The sequence below is a fragment of the Periplaneta americana genome, chromosome 12, assembly GCF_040183065.1.
Source record: "Periplaneta americana isolate PAMFEO1 chromosome 12, P.americana_PAMFEO1_priV1, whole genome shotgun sequence".
NCBI lineage: Eukaryota > Metazoa > Arthropoda > Insecta > Blattodea > Blattidae > Periplaneta > Periplaneta americana.
The window spans coordinates 170,921,944-170,946,726 of record NC_091128.1 but is presented as its reverse complement, the minus strand read 5'-3'; the positions used below and the strand labels follow the sequence as shown (position 1 = coordinate 170,946,726).

Genomic DNA, 24,783 nt, shown 5'->3' with positions numbered 1-24,783 from the left:
GTGTAGTTTAAATTTCTGTGGGTTGAAATCTCTGAAGACGTTACACAGTTTTCCGTTAAACAATGTTGTTACAAGCAGTTTATAAATTTTATACAACACATTTATCGCGAATCTATTTTAAATTATTATCCTACTTTATTTCTATCAGCTGTTAATTTAAATATTTTAGTAAAATAAATAAAAACTATAGAAAGAAAATAATAATAACTCAGTGGATATAATATACAAATTTTATCATGTGTTCAGATTACAACTTTTGTGAACGTAATTTACATATCTCACAAAATCTTAATAACAGCATTTATTTCGGAGCACTTGTATTGGTGGAGAGTACTTGGTATCGCACCTGTCTAATCGACAAACTAGTTCACGACGTTGCAGTTCAAATTTGTGACACTCGAATAACAAATGTTGGACTGTTTGCAGGGAGTCATCACATGCACAAATATTTCCACCTTCTGTTTCTATCTTGAACCTTTCGAAATAGCTTGACTTGCCATGTGCAGATAAGAACTGAGTAAGAACAAAGTTTGGTTGCATTAACTTAGAATTTACTCTATCGTAAATCGTAGAAAATAATATTGGCTACAAATATTAGAGACCATAAAATGTCTGATAACCTTTTTCCCATCGGAGTTCGATTCATCTCCTGTGAAAATGAACACAATTTAGATGAATTCATCAAGTTTCTAGAACCATGAATATTTTTAAATTCAGATTTTCCTAGATCCGTCATGCTAAACTGGGTCCAGAATCAGGTTAATTATTTAAAAACTTCAGTTAAATGTTGACAGTTCCTATCGTTGTCTATGAGAGATCTCTACATGTGAACTTAAAAAAAAACAGATGACAAACGTATTAACAGAAGATGTTGCAAATGAGGCGTGAAAGAAGCAGACAGTTCGACTGACGGTTTCTACTATACCTATAATATTCAGAAAAAAAATGAAAAAGTAAACTCAGTTAGACTGAATGGAGTAGCTGTTGCAGTACAATATAGATATAGTATGTCCCGGGGCAGTTATGTACAACGTGTGTTTATTGTTGTTGTTCAGGAACCTTCCCCGCTCTATCATCATCGGAATCCCGCTGGTGACCCTGTGCTATGCACTCATCAACATCTCCTACCTGGCTGTCATGTCTCCGGTAGAGATGGTGGAATCGGAGGCAGTGGCTGTGGTAAGTGGCGCCGCCTGGCCAGCTGTGTCAGAAGCAGTAACTCTTAATTGTACTCCAGAGATGGCGACACTTGTAATGCAACATAAAGTAGCTCGAGTTGGGAGGGGAAAAGGATTACATTATAGAGCTCTCAAAACATAAAAAAATTCCTTTACATCCTGATAATTCTCTGGTGAGCGGGCAAAAAGGCTTAAGTCACTCTATGCAAAATTTACAGGAGGAATTTTAACTGCTGTAAATCCGAAAAGTGACATGATTGGACTATTTCATGATTTTCTTTATTGTTGACGACTCTGGTTTTACGATCTCTTTTAGGAAACGGGTTTAATGAAGAAAATCTTATATCACAAAAATTAATGACTTAAGCCCTTTTGCCCGCCCACCGGAGAATTACACATTTAACTAGATGAGTAAAAATTCCTGAAAAAAATGGTAGGAGATTTAAGAGATGAAATGTGACATTTATATTTTCCACATTTTAAGCTAGAGACGTGATTTTTTGTACACAGCAATCTCTCGCTATTAGTAGACCCAATAATGCTTCCAAGTTTCATCGTATAAGTTTAATAGTTTTCGAGTTATTAAAATTTAAAAAAATTGAAGATCTGAATTGACAAACATCCTAAGTCTATTAAAGTAAATTTTTCAGGAGAGAAAAAAATACTATAAGGCTTCAAAATGAGAGTTTTGAAATAAATATTTGTATGATTCAAAAACATAAGCTAGGATCGGACTTGGGATGATAGCCTATGTAAAACACAACATATATCAGATAAAAAGTCAAATTCGGAAAATTTTGGACTTTGGATGTTTGTCAACTCAGATCTTCAATTTGACTCTTTCAAAATGTATCTACTCTCACAAAATATAAGCTACGGGTCTGAAAAAATTGTACAGTTTCTATGACATCCATATAATTTAACAACAGCCTCATAATTTGAATTTTGAATATATGAGTGAGCTGAAATTAATTTAATTCAGTCAGTTTACATTTTTTTATTGTCCGGATAATATTTAAAAAATATAAATTTACTTTATCAGAAAAGGCTCTGTAGTTTTGGTAATCGTATAGTTTTCAGAAGATGAAGTAATAGTTTCTTTTTCTTAGCATGAAATTTGTTGGATCTATAAGTTTTTGAATGTGAGTAAATGCATTAAAAGTGAAAGAGTTAAAGAAACTACTTTAAAATGTCGATTTTCCGTCACGAAAACCTGTTTGTAACTATGAAATATAGCTAAAGCATGAATTTTGGGGACGATTACTCTTATGTGATAAAATTTGATCAACATATAAATGGAAGGTCACTGATTACTTTTTGTTTGCAAAAAAAGAACACCGAAATTGGTTTGTCTCGACCCTAAGGATAGGCCTATGCCAATGACTGTATGGAACGTCTATACTCTAATTAAAATAATAAAGTACAATATGTACTTTCTCTAACTCTATAATATTTCGATAATTATTCAAGTCTGCTTCAAAGAGAGCTTTACCTGTAAGCTAGATTTGCATTCTATAATATTTCATTTAATATTAATGTAAGAGGAAGGATGAAAATACGAAAGACTGGAGAATGCTGGGTTTGCAGTGGAAGACCTGCCCCTGGGCAGAACACTACTGGGTGTTCAGTTCAAAATGTGTCATCGCTCGCTGTATGTCGTCATGTGGCTAGCCGATGAGCCTAGAGAATTCAATCTTCCTACACTTCCGCAGAGGCGTATTACCTAAATGCGAGAGAAGTTGCCTAACAAGTACGGCGTTCATTCTGAAGATTACTTACCGATACGTACGGTAACGCCAGTAGTGGCAAGAATGTGAACTGTTTGGAAACACGAACTGAAGTGAGTTTTTCCTTACTGTCGGGATATGGGGAGAGGGTTAAGACGATTACTTACGTATTTGTTGACATTAACTTGGACGGTCAACATGGACACGGAGCATTTTGATTTGTGTTGTGGAATGTTGCCGTACGCAATCGATGATAACAAATACCCTGCGTACGACTTGCCCGCGAAAAACACAGTTCGAAAGAGGTTATGGTAGCACACAGACTTTACAGACCGCCATCTGTTGCTACGACATTCAAGTTATACCGTACACGTTCTCAAGTTCAGATTGAACGCCTTATTAATAGGCAACTTATCTGACATAAAAGCTGAAACTCGCTTCAAATCGCTGACTCACAACAGTGACGTCATGACACACTTTGAAATGAACACCCAGTATAAATGAATGAATGAATGAATATTCATGCACCGTAAAACGGGGTGACTCCGATATAGTGTTGTGAAACCAATCAATTATGTTTTTCTTAACTAATAACGGTGCACAGCTGTCACTGGTAATTTGAAAGCATTGTCGACACTCATGTTTCTAAGAAAGATAGACTTCTATATTTTTCTGTAACTTAAAATCAGTGGAAATTTCAAGAAGCTGCTCTTTTTCATCTACGCTTAATGTGGATTCTAAAATTGTTGACTCTTCGAAGGGATTGCGAATCCATTGAAGACATTATTATAAAAACAACCCTTGTCAAAATTGCTATTTTTCAGGAGAATAATAAAAAATAAAAGAATAACATGTCAGTTATTCCCGTTCAACTGGTGTTTTATCATTGTGTGTATTGCACTTGATATGGGCCGTTTTTGGAGTCTATAAACATTTAAAATAGTAGCAAATGTGTCCTTAACTCAATTTCATTAAAAATGACTAGGGCTGCTTTTGTAATAATGTCTTCAATTGTTGTTATTATTGGAGTAACCTTCATTTTAAATTTTACGTCTCTAGTTAAATGTACTTTATGAATGTTTAAAATCGTCAACTCCTTTCTCTCTCCTCTCTGCTCGGAAGTAAAAAAAAAAAAAACCTGAAAAGTTATTTGGAGGGAGTACATGAAATTGAATTTTTTTTACATTCCTTACAGACGTGGACAAATTATTAACAAAATTGACGATTTTTATGATAATTCTGTTTACAAAATTTGACTTTTCAATTTCGACTACCGTACAGTTGACAATTTTGCATATTTCTATCATTACAGTATACAGAAATATGCAAAATTGTCAATTGTAGTTCAAATTAAATAGTTAAATTTTGTAAAACTATAAAATAAAAATCTTCAGTTTTGCTAATAATTTGGAAATATCCAAAATGTCAACTGTATTCCAAATTGAAGAATCGAATTTTGTAAAAATATATAATAAAAATCTTCAGTTTTGCTAATAATTTGTAAATACGAAAAAATATCAAATGTAGTCCAAATTGAAGAGTTAAATTTTCTAAAAATATACAATACAAATCTTCAATTTTGCTAATAATTTGGAAATACGCAAAAATGTCAACTGTAGTCTAAATTGAAGAATCATATTTTGTAAAAATATATATAAAAAAGCTTCAATTTTGCTCATAATTTGTCCACGTCTGTATACATTTTAGAAACAATTCTGAGAGATGAGATGAATAGTCTAACCCAATTTTATGATCTTTGTTTTAAATTTAAAGGCTGCACGTCTTCTGGTTTAAAAAATAAATCGGTATAATTATTTCGATCATACTGCCTCCCATTTTCCATCTCTTAATGTTCGTATTTCGTAAAACTCAGTCTTATCTATTGACTAAGGATTAACAGAAACCTACGTAGACTCTAGGGTTTAAGGAAATTTAAGTTGACGAATCAGTCATTCTGTTCATTATAGAGAGTTTTTTTTTTATTATATAGATTGTCTTTATACTTTATAGTAACGAGGGAAAATATTATGCAGCGGCAACTGGAATAATCTCGAAAAATGTGTGCCAGGAACTGATCCCTTTTCATATATGTACATGCAAACATTATAGATTACTGTAGTTCTATAGTTTAGCTATATGTGTATAGTTTTTGGAAGTGACTGTCCATCTAAGTCCACTCTCATCTCGAGCATGTATGTTTACCCTTATGTCCTACCCATTCCAGCTTCAGTTTGCTTGCTGCAGAGATATCAGCTGACCCTGCATCGGTGAGTAACTCGCTCTGGAGTTCCGATTAATAAAATCCGTCTGCCAAAATCGTTGGCTCCTACTATACTTTCAATGATTTTGAAAGAGGCATCACGAAAGAATACAGTCACACAAACGATACATAAAATACAACAAAATCACTCACCTGACAATCGTACTGTTGCCGTGTCAACTGAGAAATAAAACAGAGGAAAGGTGAGTAGGTGGTGTTAAGGCTGGTTCACAATAAACCGGGAACGGAAATGACAACGAGAATGAGAACGAAACATTTTAAAAATAAATGTATTTAAATGCGAGGATTCACAATTAACGAGAAGCTTGCCGGAGCCCGGGAACGGGAACGGAGAATTGGCCAAGTTTTAACTTTTCCGTTCACGTTCCCAATCACAGCCTCCTAGATTCATTCTGTTGTCATCAAAAAGCTGTTTGGTCGTCGTATATTTTGTAGCAAGGAGGCTGTGACATAATATTTTGTCCATTCATCGATTGTAACTAACGCAGAAATCCAGTAGAATCACTTTCCATATATGCTACGTGTATATGAGACCAGAATACAACGTGAATTGAATTCTTAAATATTCCGTGTCTTACACTTTCAAGTTGGTTAAACTGTGTTTATGTTGGTTGGCTTGTACTCTTGAAAGAATGCCATTGGTCAAGTATACACAAATAACATCAGAATGCGTAATCTCGACTTCATATATCGTTATTGATATAATATATCGATATGCATAGCCGTTTCCGTTCTCGGTTTATTGTAAATCAAAAATTGTCACGTTCACGTTCTTCGATTCCCGTTTTTGTTCTGGTTCCCGTTCCCGGTTTATTGTGGACCAGCCTTCAGAGCCAGGTGGGAATGCTTCTTGTTGTGCGATAGTTCAGTGAAACAAAACCCGGGAGTTTTGGTTTTTTCCACAACTATCCGTCATATCTATGCAAGGAATTTCCAGCTATTGAATACAATCAACTAAAAAAATACACTCAGGGACAAAAAAAACCGGACACTTTAATATTTGCTGGTATTTTGCAAAACATTATCTTCTCATACAATATTATGGTAGCCATCTGTTGTTATGGAGACGTGTATACATTGATTGTTTTTTGTTTTATAAACAAGCCATTACAACCAAATATTCCAATTTTGCTTTCGGAGTCTCAGCTATAACAATTTTGTCTCAACCATTTTGTGCTTCATTATCGTTATCATTCGTTATTTCTTTATTTTTACATTTTCTGAGTTTAAGTGGAGTTGTAACATTTGTCTTAAAACAAGATGCGACCTGAAGATGTGGCTCGAGCTGTAGCCCTTTACGATGATGGACGCAGTGTACGTTACATTGCAAATGTTATGAATATGGCTAGAAGCACAACCCATGATGCCATAAAACGGTATAGAGAGACCCTAGAATATACCAGAAGACCAGGTTCGGGTCGTCCAAGAGCTACAAATCCAAATGAAGACAGGTATATGGTGTTGAGAGTTCTTAGGGAGCGCAACCTGCCAGCTACTAGTGTAGCCCAGCAATTTGTTAACATGCATGGACGCCCAATTTCGGCCAAAACAGTTAGAAGGAGGTTGAAAGCAAGTGGACTGTTATCAAGTAGACCTGCAACTGGTCCCAGACTTCTCAGGATGCATCGAGTTAAACGACTGCGTTTTGCAAATGATCACAGGGATTGGAGAAATGGACAGTGGAGCTGTGTTCTGTTCATCGATGAGTCCCGTTTCAATCTGTGCTCACCTGATGGACGTGAAAGAGTTTGGAGAAGGAGGGGAGAACGATTTTCACAGTGTTGCATTTCCGAAAATGTGCCGTATGGAGGTGTTGGAGTGATGGTTTGGGCAGGAGTGTGTACGGATACTCGTACAGAGTTGGTTTTTGTTGAAAATGGAAGACTAACAGCTGATATGTATATAAATGAATGTTTGGCTGATCATGTTGTGCCATTTGGCCAATTTGTAGGCGATAATTTAGTTTTAATGCATGATAATGCACGGCCGCATATTGCCCATGCGGTCGGAGATTATCTCCAAGAAGTGGGAATCCATGTTCTTCCATGTCCAGCAAGGAATCCAGACATGAACCCAATTGAACACGTGTGGGACATGGTGGGACGGCGTGTTAAGAATAGACGACCGAGACCAGAATCGTTACAAGAGTTGAGGCGAGCACTTGGCTAAGAATGGGAACTTATTCCTCAAGAAGACATTGCTAACCAAATTGAGAGCATGCCAAGACGTATGGATGCAGTTATTCAAGCCAGAGGGGGTAATACCCGTTACTAAAAAGAGTTTTTAATGTTTAATGCACCATAAAATGAAAAAACAGTTAAACCAAACGATGCCATAGTTATACGCTCTTTGTAATTTTTTGTAAATTTTCTCATCAGAGATTTTTTTTTTCAAATGTTGTGGTATAAGGTGCAAAATGAAACATTATTTTGTTTAAATGGGTTTTGTTTCATTTTGAAATAATTGGCAACAAAATACAAGGAAATATAGAAGTGTCCGGTTTTTTTTGTCCCTGAGTGTATTATGTTGTGACAACCAAACAATCCAAAATCCTATTCTTTTTTTAAAAATGTGCAAATTTGTGAGTTTATGCAACAAAATCTTGAAAATATGCCTCAATATGTGTACAATAGTCTATTATAAGTAGGAACGCCTGAAATATGCAGATTAACTTTGCATTTTCGTTATCACAGACGTTCAAAACATGTACGAGTATAAAGATGTTTCTGTATGACTTTCAACCGGCCAACAAGACTATGCATTTGCATACGAATCCTGGCCCTAGATATAACAAACGGATGTGACGCTGTGCTTGCAGACTTTTGGCAACCGCATCCTGGGGGTGATGGCCTGGCTGATGCCGCTGTCCGTCACAGTCTCCACTTTCGGGTCTGCTAACGGCACTCTTTTCGCTGCAGGGAGGTCAGTAAAATACGCACTTCCTAGTGTAAATTTCTTAAATAAATTCTCACACAATCTTGAATGAAAATCGTGTTTGTGATTTGCATTATGAGTTACATTTGGAGCGAGGATAAGACCTTTTGTGTTGAGTTATTTAAAAAAACCAAGACACTTTTGAAATTCCGGTTTCTGAAACTTACTATAAATAAGGTTAACATTAAAATAAATTCGCTATTTATAAAGAAAAAGGGCTTATTTAGGGACTAGTATAAAATTCGAATATAAACGCTATATTGTTTTGAAGTCGTTAATGGCTTCCAGAATGAATACAGGTTATGTTCTACACAATAAACTATTTAGAATTCTAGATATCAGGGCGAACATACCAATTGTGGGTCCCATCACGAACATTTGCCAGTGCCCTACCCCTCGCTAATATTTTAATGATTGTTGAAATTCTATAATTAAAGTACAGTACTAAGACAACAAGCTAAGGAAATTTGATTACAATGTTTAGCAACCTTGTTTAGTACTGAATTTGAAATGTTACTTGGGTAAGAGAAAGAAAAATCCCCTTAGTTCACAAACGTGCTTACTAATCAGCCTTACAATCAATAAAATATCTGATTTTAAAAACAATTTTAGGCATGCTTTAGTGAAAATAGGACATACGTGAAAAAAATTAATTAGTGAAAATATAAAAAGTTTCATATGTGAGAAAAATTATTTAATGAAAATATAAAAAGAACATATGTGAGAAAAATTAATTACACTAAATTAAAATTAATAAAGTCGGTGTAGTCCACCGCTGAGGAGTAACGGTTAGCTAGTTACCTTATTGGTTTTTCCGAGGTTTTCTCTCAACAACTTGAAGCAGAATTGCTGGGTCACTTTCGGCGTTAGACTTCATTAACTTCAATTCATATTATCGTCTTAATGGTTTCAGGCCGATCAGGAGATCGTGGCAGACGTGTTCCGGGATTCGCCTACAGGTGTCGTCTGTGTGTGCGGGGGTGTAGGACTCTGAGTTCTGCAGTCACAACTGGCCTACGTCTATGTTCATGATACAAACGTAGTGGGCTCTGGAAATTCTGCTCTCCTTGGCAACGGTTTTGTTGTGAATTGTTTTGTATCTTTCTGACGAGAAATAAAAACTGTTCTTGAGTTTCACTTAATCAGTATATTGTATTTTAGCTACAATATTGGTGACCCCGACGTGATATGAACACGCACAAAGATACAAAACAATTCACAACAAAACCGTTGCCAAGGAGAGCAGAATTTCCATAGCCCACTCCGTTTGTATCATGAACATAGACGTAGGCCAGTTGTGACTGCAGAACTCAGAGCCCTACATGTACTCCCCTCCCCTTCGTGCGTGTTCATATCACGTCGGGGTCACCAATATTGTAGCTAAAATACAATATACTGATTAAGTGAAACTCAAGAACAGTTTTTATTTCTCGTCAGAAAGATACAAAACAATTCACAACAAAACCGTTGCCAAGGAGAGCAGAATTTCCATAGCCCACTCCGTTTGTATCATGAACATAGACGTAGGCCAGTTGTGACTGCAGAAAATCAGAGCCCTACAGGGGGGGAGCTGCACAAATCCCAGGGAGCCGTAGAGACTTCTACAGTGGACTACGGCAGACCGGGGAGTGCAGCTCCCTCGGATAGATGGCGCCTTAGTGAGTTACGAAATCTGCGTTGCCGCGATCTTCAGGTCAAAGGATGCAGCAGAACGCAAGGACGTGAATTGCGAACAGATGCCATTGATCTGAGGAGGCGGCATATTAACAGGGATATGGAGGATGTTTGCGGACTTCGTCAGATCTGGATGCCATAGCCGAATCGATAATATGAATCAAGTGCTTGAAGAGCGATCATAAGGACTACAAAATCATCTCAGTACGAGGAGTTTGCACAATAAGCCTAAGGCTGTGGTGCTGCCTATGGGCTCGCCTACTCCGGAAGTAACTCATAGTAACTGCCCATACATGTTTCAGGCTGTGCTTTGCAGCTAGCCGAGAGGGCCATCTGCTGGACATCCTGTCGTACGTGCACGTACGACGCTACACCCCTGCGCCAGGTCTCATATTCCATGTGAGTAAACCTCAATTTGTGCTAGATCGTGCGTATTTGCTTGTTTTCCGCACAGAACCAATACGCGGTAAGTGTGAAATACCACATTCAGTATTCCCAACGTAACACACATAACAATCTCCCTCTTCTTACCGCTTAAGCGCGACATTCATTTTACTGCTTTAGGCTTTTAACATATTATTTTTAGAGACGTTTAACATAGTAATAATTATCAATTGGAAACTTACCACTGCAATTTCACCTAAATTGCAATGTTAATTATTGTTTTTAAATATTTGCAAAAATTAAATAAAGTCTACTACTCCACGAAACTTATTGCATTCCTGATACAAGTAACATTAAGGAAGCCGTGAAAAAATCAACGAGATTCCAGATGCCGATGTTATTACTGCAATATGTTATATAAATAATATTGTTAAAATACTAAAATGAAAAATAAATCATTACATAACCTTACCGTTTGTTTTAAGTTCGCATTTATAGACTGCCGTATCTTTCTCAAAAGTACAACGTCCCTCTTAAACAATGGTCCGTCATTGGTTTGCTGTTTGGCAGTAGAGGTTCAATCACAAAATTCACGTGGAATTATCTTAAGGAACTTCACATTCCTTTTGATTCTGTAATGTCTATTCTTATAAATATTATCAAGGATTCTCTTCAAATATTACATCATCATCTCTATTTCAATTAATCAACTTATATTTGCCTTCAACAATTAACTTTCTTTTTTCTTTAATGTATCACATCACATTATTATACATGTTTATTGTATTCAGGACCCTTGTGGTCACTCAAAATTCTTTGAGCTGATGTCTATAATTTAGAAATTTATTTTACGGCCTGCTGGAGTATAGTAAACACAGAAAACATTTTACAGCAACAATGTTGAAGAAAGATATTTTGGTGTTCCGAAGTTGGCGTCATTAAACAGAAACCAACATGGAGATTTCATTGCAACAAATTAGAAATTCGTCTTTCAAGTATGTAATAAACGATCTTCGTACAAAATAATGTACGATACACGAGCGGTATGTTTGTTTTCATGTTCTCGGAAATTAAAAAAGCTCAACTACGTTTCGCTTTTTCAATCTTTTCCTCGACCATGAAAACGTCAACATACCGCTCTTGTAACGCATATTACTATTTCGTAACACGATCAATAATTTCGGGTACCGTGAACCTTACGACGCTCCTATGCAATCTACTTTTAAGTAATAATAATAATAATAATAATAATAATAATAATAATAATAATATTTATTAATTCTATACACTTGAGCTACATTAGGCATTGCAGCCCGAAAGAGCAGAAGCTCGTGCTCGGGCGCAGTTCAGATCAGTTATACAAAATATATCACAAAATTACGAGAGTTCATTGAGCACAATCACATTAATAAATGGTAAAATACATACAGCGTGTAATAACAGGGTCTATATACAAATAGAGAATACAGAAGTACATGAATATTAGAGTAACAATTTTTAACTCAATTAGCTTAAACAATTAAATAATTAATCTGATTTGTTTCTTAAATCTATGTGTGTTAAGTGTACTTAGCTCAGGGTAAGCTCTAATTAATGTATTATATATTTTGGGTCCAAAATTTCTGCTGTGTTTTAATCCAGCAGTTGTGTGGCATTTGGGAGTATTTAGAAAGAAACTGTAGTTTTGTCTCGTATGGTATTCATGAGGATCAAATTTAAATTTATTGTGGTTTTTATGGAAGTAAATCAGCAATTTTTGTTTATAATTTTGTTCTAGATTTGATACGCCAAATTCCTGACAAATTAATTTTGTTGGGTAATCAAAAGGTTTATATAGACAAATTTTGATAATTCTTTTTTGGAGCAGATTTAAAGGACGGAGAGTCGATTTTGCCATTCCTCCCCAACCTAAAATACCATACTGAATTATTGATTGAAACAGAGCTAAGTACACAGTACGCAGAACATAAACAGGTAAATAAGAGCGTAGAATGGAAAATTTGTGGATTGTTTTACGCAATCTGTTACACAGAAAGGAGATATGCTTGTCCCATTTCAAATGTTGGTCAATAATAATGCCTAAATATTTAACTTGTGAGGATATACTCTAAGCGTTACATGAGCAAGTAGGTAGGTTACAATCATGTATAGTTATACTTTTATTATTATTTATTTCTAGTTGCTCAAGGCCATGTGATGTTAATGAAAATGGTATTAATTTTGTTTTAGAAACGTTCAAAGAAAGTAAGTGAGCATCCAGCCATTCTTTAATAATATTAATACCACTGTTAGAATTTTGATAAGTTTCATTCCAACTCGAACCGCTAAATATAACCACAGTATCATCAGCATAAGAATACAGAGTACCAGAATATTTCTCAATGTCAATTTTAAGTAAATCGTTGATATATATTAAAAACAAAACAGGACCTAAAATCGTCCCCTGAGGTACACCTATATCAATGTTACTAAGGTGATCCATTTTTTTTTAATTTATTGAGTATTCCCCAACGAGTATAAGAACCCATATGTACGGGCTGTACAAGAACAAGTACATATGTTATACAGTGTAATTTAAGAAGTCATGACACTACAGTCTGTAGAAAACATACAATATCTCAAGAATTAAAGAAAAAAAGCAAATAAGAAGAAACAGTAACAAAGTTTTGGGCAGAAAGAAGAAAATGTTTGAAGCCATGAAATAAATAAATAAACTGAGAATTAAAATAAACAATCTCCCCAAAAACAGTCTTTTTTAACAATTCTTAAAACACCGGAAATTTTTGTAAGACTTTGTATTCTAAAGGAAGTTGGTTACAAGTTGTTATTAAAAAAAATGCTTAATCCCTTTCGTTCCCTAAGTTACTGAGCCATGTATATCTTTATTAAACTGAAATATAATATTGCTATGTATTAAATTGTTAATAAGTTTGTATATGAAAATAGCAACATCTAATTTGATAATTAATTCAACTGGTAGAACGAAAGAAAATTGATATAGATATTTAACTGGAATCAAATAATGAAAAACCTAATAGATTTCTTAAAGCTCTATTTTGAATAATTTGTAAAGGTCTGAAAGCAGTTTTCTTGTTAATAATAATTAATGGAGTTCTTAGTCAATAAGCGATTGTTTTATACGCGTGTTTATGTAAATAACGCCAGTTTACATGAAGTCCGTTGCCATAGGTACAACCCGTTACAGTAACACGGTCGTTATGTAGAGGTTTTTCATGAAGTTCACGAGGGTTCTGTCCACTCCCATATCAGAAATTTTGATGATTCACGCATCCCGATAAGTGAAAATGTGTAATGCAGATGCTGAAGATGCTGTGGTTCTTTTTAGTGATGAAGCACGATCACCAGACCTTGCACCCTGCGATTTTTTTCTATGGGGGCATCTTAAGGCTGAGGTGTTCAAACATCGGCCGAGGACTTTGCCAGACCTAAGAAATGCAATACAGGAAGAAATTGGTCTTATTCCTAAGAAATGCTAGTTAGAATGATGCAGAATTTCCGAAGTCGCATTCAACAAAGCATTGATAGTGAAGGACACCACTTGAGAGACACGTTATTCAAAAAATGAAAAATTCCCACTGTTAAGATACCATTCATATTAATAAAGTTTCCTTATTTTGATCCACCTGTTTTTTATTTAAACTTTAAATTAGGGAGGATATTTTGCCGCACCCTTTATATTATTCCACCTCTCCTAAATTGTCACCTATCCTATGTTGTCCACCTATTCTATATTATCCTCTGTCTTATATTGTTCATCTGTCCTGCATCATAAATTTGTCCTGTAATAGCAATTTGTTCTGTACTATTCGTATATCATATATTATCCATCTGACCTATACTGTAGATCCATTTCTCCTATATTATCCCGGTGTCTACATTTCGCATTTATTTGTATTATCCTTCTGTCCCGTATTACCTATCTGTCCTATATTATCCATTTGTTCTATACTATTCATATGTTCTATATTATTCATCTACTTTCTATTATCCATGTTTTTTATTACGCATCTTTCCTACGTTATTCATGTTCTGTATGATCCATATGCTCTATATTATTATCCATCTCTTCTACATATATTATCCATATATCCTATAATAATTATCATTATGTCCTATTTATGCATCTGTCCTATATTATTCATGTCCTGTACCATCTACATGTCCTATGTTATTCATATGTGCTGTCTTGTCCATGTGTCCCATATTATCCATCGTTCTACATTACCCACCTGTCGTATATTATGTATCTGTTCTACATTATTCATGTTCTGCATTATCCATATGCTCTGTATTACCCATCTGTTCTACATATATTATCCATATATCAATCAATCTTCTTAATGTATCCAGCTGTTTGTTGATAACATAAAGTCCACTGTAGTCCACTGTAGTCTATTCAGTTGTTTTTCACGAGAAATGATGGATATATTATCCATATATCCTATAATTATTAATATTGTGTAATATTTATGCATCTGTTTTACATTATTCATGTTTTGTATCATCTATTTATATCATATGTTATTCATCAGTGCTGTATTGTCCATTCGTCCTATATTATCCATCTGTCCCATATTATCCATCTGTCCTATATTACCCATCTGTTCTGTATTACCCATCTATCGTATATTATGTATTTGTCCTATATTATTCAAGTTCTGTACCATTCATATGTCCCATATTATCTATCTGTCCTATATTATCCATCTGTTCTGTATTACCCATCTATCGTATATTATGTATTTGTCCTATATTATTCATGTTCTGTACCATTCATATGTCCCATATTATCTATCTGTCCTATATTATCCATCTGTTCTGTATTACCCATCTATCGTATATTATGTATTTGTCCTATATTATTCAAGTTCTGTACCATTCATATGTCCCATATTATCTATCTGTCCTATATTATCCATCTGTTCTGTATACCCATCTATCGTATATTATGTATTTGTCCTATATTATTCATGTTCTGTATCATTCATATGTCCCATATTATCCATCTGTCCTATATTATCCATCTGTCCTGTTTTGTCCATCTGTCCTATATTATCCATCTGTTCTGTATTACCCATCTATCGTATATTATGTATTTGTCCTATATTATTCATGTTCTGTACCATTCATATGTCCCATATTATCTATCTGTCCTATATTATCCATCTGTTCTGTATTACCCATCTATCGTATATTATGTATTTGTCCTATATTATTCATGTTCTGTACCATTCATATGTCCCATATTATCCACCTGTCCTATATTATCCATCTGTTCTGTATTACCCATCTATCGTATATTATGTATTTGTCCTATATTATTCAAGTTCTGTACCATTCATATGTCCCATATTATCCATCTGTCCTATATTATCCATCTGTTCTGTATTACCCATCTATCGTATATTATGTATTTGTCCTATATTATTCAAGTTCAGTACCATTCTATATGTACTATTTTATCCATCTGTCCTATATTATCCATCTGTTCTGTATTACCCATCTATCGTATATTATGTATTTGTCCTATATTATTCAAGTTCAGTACCATTCATATGTCCTATATTATCTATCTGTCCTATATTATCCATCTGTTCTGTATTACCCATCTATCGTATATTATGTATTTGTCCTATATTATTCAAGTTCAGTACCATTCATATGTCCCATATTATCTATCTGTCCTATATTATCCATCTGTTCTGTATTACCCATCTATCGTATATTATGTATTTGTCCTATATTATTCATGTTCTGTACCATTCATATGTCCCATATTATCCACCTGTCCTATATTATCCATCTGTTCTGTATTACCCATCTATCGTATATTATGTATTTGTCCTATATTATTCATGTTCTGTACCATTCATATGTCCCATATTATCCACCTGTCCTATATTATCCATCTGTTCTGTATTACCCATCTATCGTATATTATGTATTTGTCCTATATTATTCAAGTTCTGTACCATTCATATGTCCCATATTATCCATCTGTCCTATATTATCCATCTGTTCTGTATTACCCATCTATCGTATATTATGTATTTGTCCTATATTATTCAAGTTCTGTACCATTCATATGTCCCATATTATCCATCTGTCCTATATTATCCATCTGTTCTGTATTACCCATCTATCGTATATTATGTATTTGTCCTATATTATTCAAGTTCTGTACCATTCATATGTCCCATATTATCCATCTGTCCTATATTATCCATCAGTTCTGTATTACCCATCTATCGTATATTATGTATTTGTCCTATATTATTCATGTTCTGTATCATTCATATGTCCCATATTATCCATCTGTCCTATATTATCCATCTGTCCTGTTTTGTCCATCTGTCCTATATTATCCAACTGTTCTGTATTACCCATCTATCGTATATTATGTATTTGTCCTATATTATTCATGTTCTGTATCATTCATATGTCCCATATTATCCATCTGTCCTATATTATCCATCTGTCCTGTTTTGTCCATCTGTCCTATATTATCCATCTGTTCTGTATTACCCATCTATCGTATATTATATATTTGTGCTATATTATTCATGTTCTGTACCATTCATGTGTCCCATATTATCCATCTGTCCTATATTATCCATCTGTTCTGTATTACCCATCTATCGTATATTATGTATTTGTCCTATATTATTCATGTTCTGTATCATTCATATGTCCCATATTATCCATCTGTCCTATATTATCCATCTGTCCTGTTTTGTCCATCTGTCCTATATTATCCATCTGTTCTGTATTACCCATCTATCGTATATTATGTATTTGTCCTATATTATTCATGTTCTGTATCATTCATATGTCCCATATTATCCATCTGTCCTATATTATCCATCTGTCCTGTTTTGTCCATCTGTCCTATATTATCCATCTGTTCTGTATTACCCATCTATCGTATATTATGTATTTGTCCTATATTATTCATGTTCTGTAGCATTCATATGTCCCATATTATCCATCTGTCCTATATTATCCATCTGTCCTGTTTTGTCCATCTGTCCTATATTATCCATCTGTTCTGTATTACCCATCTATCGTATATTATGTATTTGTCCTATATTATTCATGTTCTGTATCATTCATATGTCCCATATTATCCATCTGTCCTATATTATCCATCTGTCCTGTTTTGTCCATCTGTCCTATATTATCCATCTGTTCTGTATTACCCATCTATCGTATATTATGTATTTGTCCTACATTATTCATGTTCTGTACCATTCATGTGTCCCATATTATCCATCTGTCCTATATTATCCATCTGTTCTGTATTACCCATCTATCGTATATTATGTATTTGTCTTATATTATTCATGTTCTGTACCATTCATATGTCCTATATTATCCATCTGTTCTGTATTACCCATCTATCGTATGTTATGTATTTGTCCTATATTATTCATGTTCTGTACCATTCATATGTTCCATATTATCCACCTGTTCTGTATTACCCATCTATCGTATATTATGTATTTGTGCTATATTATTCATGTTCTGTACCATTCATATGTCCCATATTATCCATCTGTTCTGTATTACCCATCTATCGTATATGATGTATTTGTCCTATATTATTCATGTTCTGTACCATTCATATGTCCTATATTATCCATCTGTTCTGTATTACCCATCTATCGTATATTATGTATTTGTCCTATATTATTCATGTTCTGTACCATTCATATGTCCCATATTATCCATCTGTCCCATATTATCCATCTGTTCTGTATTACCCATCTATCGTATATTATGTATTTGTCCTATATTATTCATGTTCTGTACCATTCATATGTCCCATATTATCCATCTGTCCCATATTATCCATCTGTCCTATATTATCCATCTGTTCTGTATTACCCATCTATCGTGTATTATGTATTTGTCCTATATTATTCATGTTCTGTACCATTCATATGTCCCATATTATCCATCTGTCCCATATTATCCATCTGTGCTATATTATCCATCTGTTCTGTATTACCCATCTATCGTGTATTATGTATTTGTCCTATATTATTCATGTTCTGTACCATTCATATGTCCCATATTATCCATCTGTCCCATATTATCCATCTGTCCTATATTATCCATCTGTTCTGTATTACCCATCTATCGTGTATTATGTATTTGTCCTATATTATTCATGTTCTGTACCATTCATATGTCCCATATTATCCATCTGTCCCATATTATCCATCTGTGCTATATTATCCATCTGTTCTGTATTACCCATCTATCGTGTATTATGTATTTGTCCTATATTATTCATGTTCTGTACCATTCATATGTCCCATATTATCCATCTGTCCCATATTATCCACCTGTCCTATATTATCCATCTGTCCTGTATCACCCATATGACCTACATTCTTCATGTTCTGTACCATCCACATATATTTCTAAGCACCTAACTTACCATTTATCCGCTTATCCTATCAATATGTTTTCTATCCTGCAGTATTCTTCTATTATATTGACCTATACTTCAATCCTATTCAGCTGTACAATCTAGCTCATTCTATTCCTGTGTTCTTTCTCATCACGTTTTGTAGCAAAGACTTTTCACTTTACATTTTTTCTGTGATGTTCTCAGTCCCTGATAGCCGTTGCCATGGTGACGTCTGGAAGCATTGACTCCCTGATAGATTTCTTCAGCTTCACGGCATGGATCTTCTATGGCGGGTCGATGCTAGCCCTGATCGTTATGCGGTACACCAAGCCCAACGCACCGCGGCCCTACAAGGTACTGTAAGCTATCTATCATCGCTGCATTACGTAGCCTACACTAGAATATAATATCACAGTCTACTATATACAGTCGCGAAGCTTGAGGTGATTTTTTGCAAATCTCGTGATAAAGTGCTCCAAGCGGTTAGCAACTAGAAACAATAGATTGTCCACAGTCGACTTTGGACTGTGTCGTATTTCCATCGAGTGCTATGTCGTTGCGTACTTCACATTGATGCTTGTGAAATGTTCGTTATTGGTTGTAATGAAAATGTTAATGGCTAAAATGCAATAATTGGAATAATAATATTTTACTAGAGACGTAGAAAAATTAAGTTTGTTTTAATGAAATTTATTGATCACGTTTTATTTTCAATTCTGGTGGGATTATTATTGCTTAGGCCTACTTTTTTCTTCAAAGGATATGTTTTTAATTATAGCTGTTAATTTTGTTGTTATTTTTATTTGTTACTTTATTAGAGACGTAGAAAATGTAAGTCTGTTACAATAAAATTTATTGATCACGTTTTATTTCCGATTCTGGTGTGATTATTATTGCTTAACCTCATCCCACTTTGTTAACTACGTAAGCCTACACTACAAGTACCGGTACACGTAAGTTACTCCATTAATCCATATTTCCATTATTATTGTTGTAAAGGGAAATGCAAATTAATATTTATTGGTTTCATAGTTCGTTATCGCTATAATCTTGAATGAGTGAAGCTATTATAGTAAATTTCAGTTCGTTTTGCACAAACAAAAATTATATTAACTTATTTCTTGCAGGTATCTTCGACTTTATGGTGGAATTTAATATACTTCATTAAAATAATAAATGAACTTTATCCATTTAATATTTCAATAATGGAAGGAGGGTGTTAATTTTAACAAAAGAACACAACGAGAGTGTAACATATTTTGTCATCTACTGTGAGAGAGATCTGCGATGATGAGGCGATAGTAGCGATCCTAGTGGTGGGCAACTACCCATGTTTGCATTTTTACTACATATTGAGCTTCGCGACTGTATATAGTAGACTGTGGTAATATTGCAAAGTCCGCTCGTCGCTAAGCCGAGAACGCCCTCAATGCATCGAAAGTTGAAGGCCAGAGGTTTAGAAGGAGGGACAGAAGTCGATGATAAAGATATTATCAGCTTCGAAACGTTTTTATCAAGGGTTACGCGTTTATAAAAGAAGCAAAATGTTGATGTTATCACAGTATACTATATACAGTCGCGAAACTTGAGGTGATTTTTTGCAAATCTCGCGATAAAGCGCTCCAAGGGGTTAGCAACTAGAAACAATAGACTGTCCACGGTCGACTTTGGATTTAGAGTGGACTGAGTCGTATTTCCATCGAGTGCTAGGTCGTTGCGTATTTCGCATTGATGCTCGTGAAGAAAAATCCTAATATCTATTTCTTATTTTACTTCTACATGCAAAAAGTGGTTAATAAACAGCAGGAGGGAAGATCTAATGACAAAGAATGAAGCATATCTTTATAATAGACTAATACAAAGTTTTGCTCTCTTCATTTCGAAAACACACAATTAATGAATGAAAACAAAATTAAATTAATCTGGAATGCAGTTCCAACTTTATTTGATGTTTCAAATAAGCCTGTTCTGTTATTACCTGCAGCTGAGAAACAAAAGCTTTGCACTAATTCTACGTCTGTATCAGCTGATTCCTTGAATAATTGTACATTTTCAGACAACTTAGGCCTACTTTTTTTTCAAATGATGTGTTTTTAATTATAGCTGTTAATTTTGTTGTTATTTTTATTTGTTACTTTACTAGAGACTTAGAAAAAGTAAGTCTGTTACAATAAAATTTATTGATCACGTTTTATTTCCAATTCTGGTGTGATTATTATTGCTTAACCTCATCCCACTTTGTTAACTACGTAAGCCTACACTACAAGTACCGGTACACGTAAGTTACTCCATTAATTCATATTTCCATTATTATTGTTGTAAAGAGAAATGCAAATTAATATTTATTGGTTTCATAGTTAATTATCGCTATAATCTTGAATGAGTGAAGCTATTATAGTAAATTTCAGTTCGTTTTGCACAAACAAAAATAATATTAACCTATTTCTTGCAGGTATCTTCAAGTTTATGGTGGAATTTAATATACTTCATTAAAATAATAAATTAACTTTATGCATTTAATATTTCAATAATGGAAGGAAGGTGTTAATTTTTCCAAAAGAACACGACAACGAAAGTGGAATCCAGAAATGCATATAGAGTGTTAGTTGGGAGACCGGAGGGAAAAAGACCTTTAGGGAGGCCGATACGTAGATGAGAGGATAATATTAAAATGGATTTGAGGGAGGTGGGGTATGATGATAGGGACTGGATTAATCTTGCACAGGATAGGGACCGATGGCGGGTTTATGTGAGGGCGGCAATGAACCTTCGGGTTCCTTAAAAGCCATTTGTAAGTAAGTAAGTAAGTATTCAGAATATTTCGGGACCTAATGAAGACAAAAGGCTTTTCCTGGTTTTTACATATAGAAACACAAAAAAAGTTTGACATTTTGAATTGTTTTTAAGAGTATTTAATGTACTAAAAATGTGTCTCAGTGAAACATACAGCAGAGTCCGTATAGGTCAGTTTCTATCTGATGCTTTTCCAATTCACTGCGGGCTAAAGCAGGGAGATGCACTATCACCTTTACTTTTTAACTTCGCTCTAGAATATGCCATTAGGAAAGTTCAGGATAACAGGCAGGGTTTGCAATTGAACGGGTTACATCAGCTGCTTGTCTATGCGGATGACGTGAATATGTTAGGAGAAAATACACAAACGATTAGGGAAAACACGGAAATTTTACTTGAAGCAAGTAGAGTGATCGGTTTGGAAGTAAATGCCGAAAAGACAAAGTATATGATTATGTCTCGTGACCAGAATATTGTACGAAATGGAAATATAAAAATTGGAGATTTATCCTTCGAAGAGGTGGAAAAATTCAAATATCTTGGAGCAACAGTAACAAATATAAATGACACTCGGGAGGAAATTAAACGCAGAATAAATATGGTAAATGCGTGTTATTATTCGGTTGAGAAGCTCTTATCATCCAGTCTGCTGTCCAAAAATCTGAAAGTTAGAATTTATAAAACAGTTATATTACCGGTTCTTCTGTATGGTTGTGAAACTTGGACTCTCACTCTGAGAGAGGAACATAGGTTAAGGGTGTTTGAGAATAAGGTGCTAAGGAAAATATTTGGGGCTAAGCGGGATGAAGTTACAGGAGAATGGAGAAAGTTACACAACGCAGAACTGCACGCATTGTATTCTTCACCTGACATAATTAGGAACATTAAATCCAGACGTTTGAGATGGGCAGGGCATGTAGCACGTATGGGCGAATCCAGAAATGCATATACAGTGTTAGTTGGGAGACCGGAGGGAAAAAGACCTTTAGGGAGGCCGAGACGTAGATGGGAGGATAATATTAAAATGGATTTGAGGGAGGTGGGGTATGATAGAGACTGGATTAATCTTGCACAGGATAGGGACCGCTGGCGGGCTTATGTGAGGGCGGCAATGAACCTTCGGGTTCCTTAAAAGCCATTTGTAAGTAAGTAAGTAAGTAAGTAATACACTACGTAAATCCTCAATGTTTATATACCGGAAAACAAATGCACACGCAAAGCGCATCCCTCAAGGTACACGTGCGCTATCTGTTGGTGCTAGTTCAGGATATCCCTATTATTACCTTAATATGTTAATTCTTACCATACTGACTAATTATATGAAGTGAAGCAAATTATAACAAAATCCATGCAAATACCTTAAATTACCTGGCGTAAATACAGTTACTGTCAGAGATGACACTGAAGTCGCACACATCAAGCGGACATGATTCCTCAACTACGATATACCCACCATGTCATCCCGTACTCTGAAGACCTGAGTTTGATTCCAGGAATAAGTCATACCCGAAGCCGAAAATATGAACAGGTTTAATGCAGGCGGGGCGGGGGTGGGACTGACGCGCGAGGACCGGATGTCGTGGGTGGCCGCCGGCCGGGAATAGAGATCCGCACAGCCAGGGGGTGGAGAACATCCCTCAGCGGCTGAGTGCAACAATGCGGAGCCCCACTGACCCATTTGGCTGGGTCACAACCTTGCCGTGCTCCGTCGCCCCCTGCCCCTAGTGGTGGGCAACTACCCATGTTTGCATTTTTACTACATATTGAGCTTCGCGACTGTATATAGTAGACTGTGATATTATTGTAATTGAGAAGCATGATAAATGATGTGGGGTGTACACAGGTGCCGCTCATCATTCCCGTGGTGGTGCTGGTGATCTCCGTGTATTTGATCGTGGCGCCCATCATCGACAAGCCGCAGATCGAGTACCTGTATGCGGCACTGTTCATCGTGGCGGGCCTCATCTTCTACATCCCCTTCGTCCACTACGCCATCGTACCCTCTTTCATGGGTGGGTAAATACAACATGGAAATGACATGTTCTTTCTCATCATAAGCTACTGTTTCTACAGTATGTTACAATAATATTCATTTTTGTAATTATTTTTTAACTTTGAGTGTTCAGTAAGTATGAAGTATTACTCATAACTTCTTAAATTTAATTTTACAAAAAAAGAATAAATACAAAAGTTGTTGAAAATAAAAATACTATATGATAATGATTATTAGAAGAGAAAAATTCGCTCCGACGCAGAGGATCGAACCCGGGTCCTTGGTTCTACGTACCAAGTGCTCTAACCACTGAGCTACGCCAAAGTTCAATCCACAGCACCGGATCAAATCCCTATCCTCTAGTGTTCTTCCCTTTGTGGCCTGACTCCAAGTTCGACATATTTGTTGACGTATTAAGTCATCTGCCATTATACAATAATCATTGTCACCATAACAGATATATTCTGTAGGACCAAAAATTAATCTTTACAAACAATTGATTAAACGGCGATCTTACTCGTATTAATTATGTAAGCATGTGCGGATTACAGCTGTTTCGGTGCTACTTGACACCATCCTCAGAGCCTTCTGTGTCTCGGCGTCATCTTAACTTCGCTGTCTGTTGTGTGGGTACGTTCGTGTGATGAAGAGTTGTGTCAAATTATGTGTTCTGAAATTGATCTGTGTGTTTAGAATTTGATTAGGGTGTGTTTTAGTGTGTCTGTATATTTCATATTGTTCAAATTCTCAACACACAGTTCAATTTCAGAACACACACACTATTTGACACAACTCTTCATCACACGAACGCACCCACATCAATAGGCAGCGAAGTTGAGATGACGCCGAGAATCAGAAGGCTCTGAGGATGGTGTCAAGTAGCACCGTAACAGCTGTAAGCAGCACATGCTTACATAATTAACACGAGTAAGATCGTCATTTAATCAATTATTTATATTCAAGTGTTAAAAGTAGTGTACGAAAGATTCAACATGGTTTAATCTTTACGTAGATTCTTCTCCCAACAGTACATATTACTGAATAATTTCGAGGGAAAAATTGAACCGGGGCCGGGCATCGAACCCGGGACCTTTGGTTTAACGTACCAATGCTCTACCAACTGAGCTACCCGGGAATTCTACCCGACACCGATCCAATTTTTCCCTCTATATCCACAGACCTCAAACTGGGCTGACAACCGTCAAGAAACCAACTTCGAGTGCACACTAACTCCGTGTGACTTAAATTGTGGTTTTCTGTTAACGAACAGTGACGTGTATTATGCAAATCAAGATTTCAGGTATAACTCCCTGTAAAGTTGATTTGAATAATTTCGAGGAAAAAATCGTTCCAAGGCCAGGCATCGAACCTGGGACCTT

The 24,783-nt window shown here is 35.4% G+C and overlaps 1 protein-coding gene across 6 annotated transcripts in view; it reads left to right on the top strand.

The window, feature by feature from the left end:
* Window positions 1-24,783, top strand: part of sbm (L-type amino acid transporter sobremesa) — a 433,408-nt gene that overhangs the window by 389,846 nt on the left and 18,779 nt on the right. For all 6 annotated transcript variants that reach the window (XM_069842533.1, XM_069842528.1, XM_069842529.1 and 3 more), the window contains 5 exons: window positions 1,056-1,179; window positions 8,005-8,108; window positions 10,097-10,193; window positions 18,823-18,972; window positions 23,255-23,423. In XM_069842533.1, the coding sequence (XP_069698634.1) occupies window positions 1,056-1,179; window positions 8,005-8,108; window positions 10,097-10,193; window positions 18,823-18,972; window positions 23,255-23,423 (644 nt within the window). The remainder of the gene's footprint in view (window positions 1-1,055; window positions 1,180-8,004; window positions 8,109-10,096; window positions 10,194-18,822; window positions 18,973-23,254; window positions 23,424-24,783) is intronic.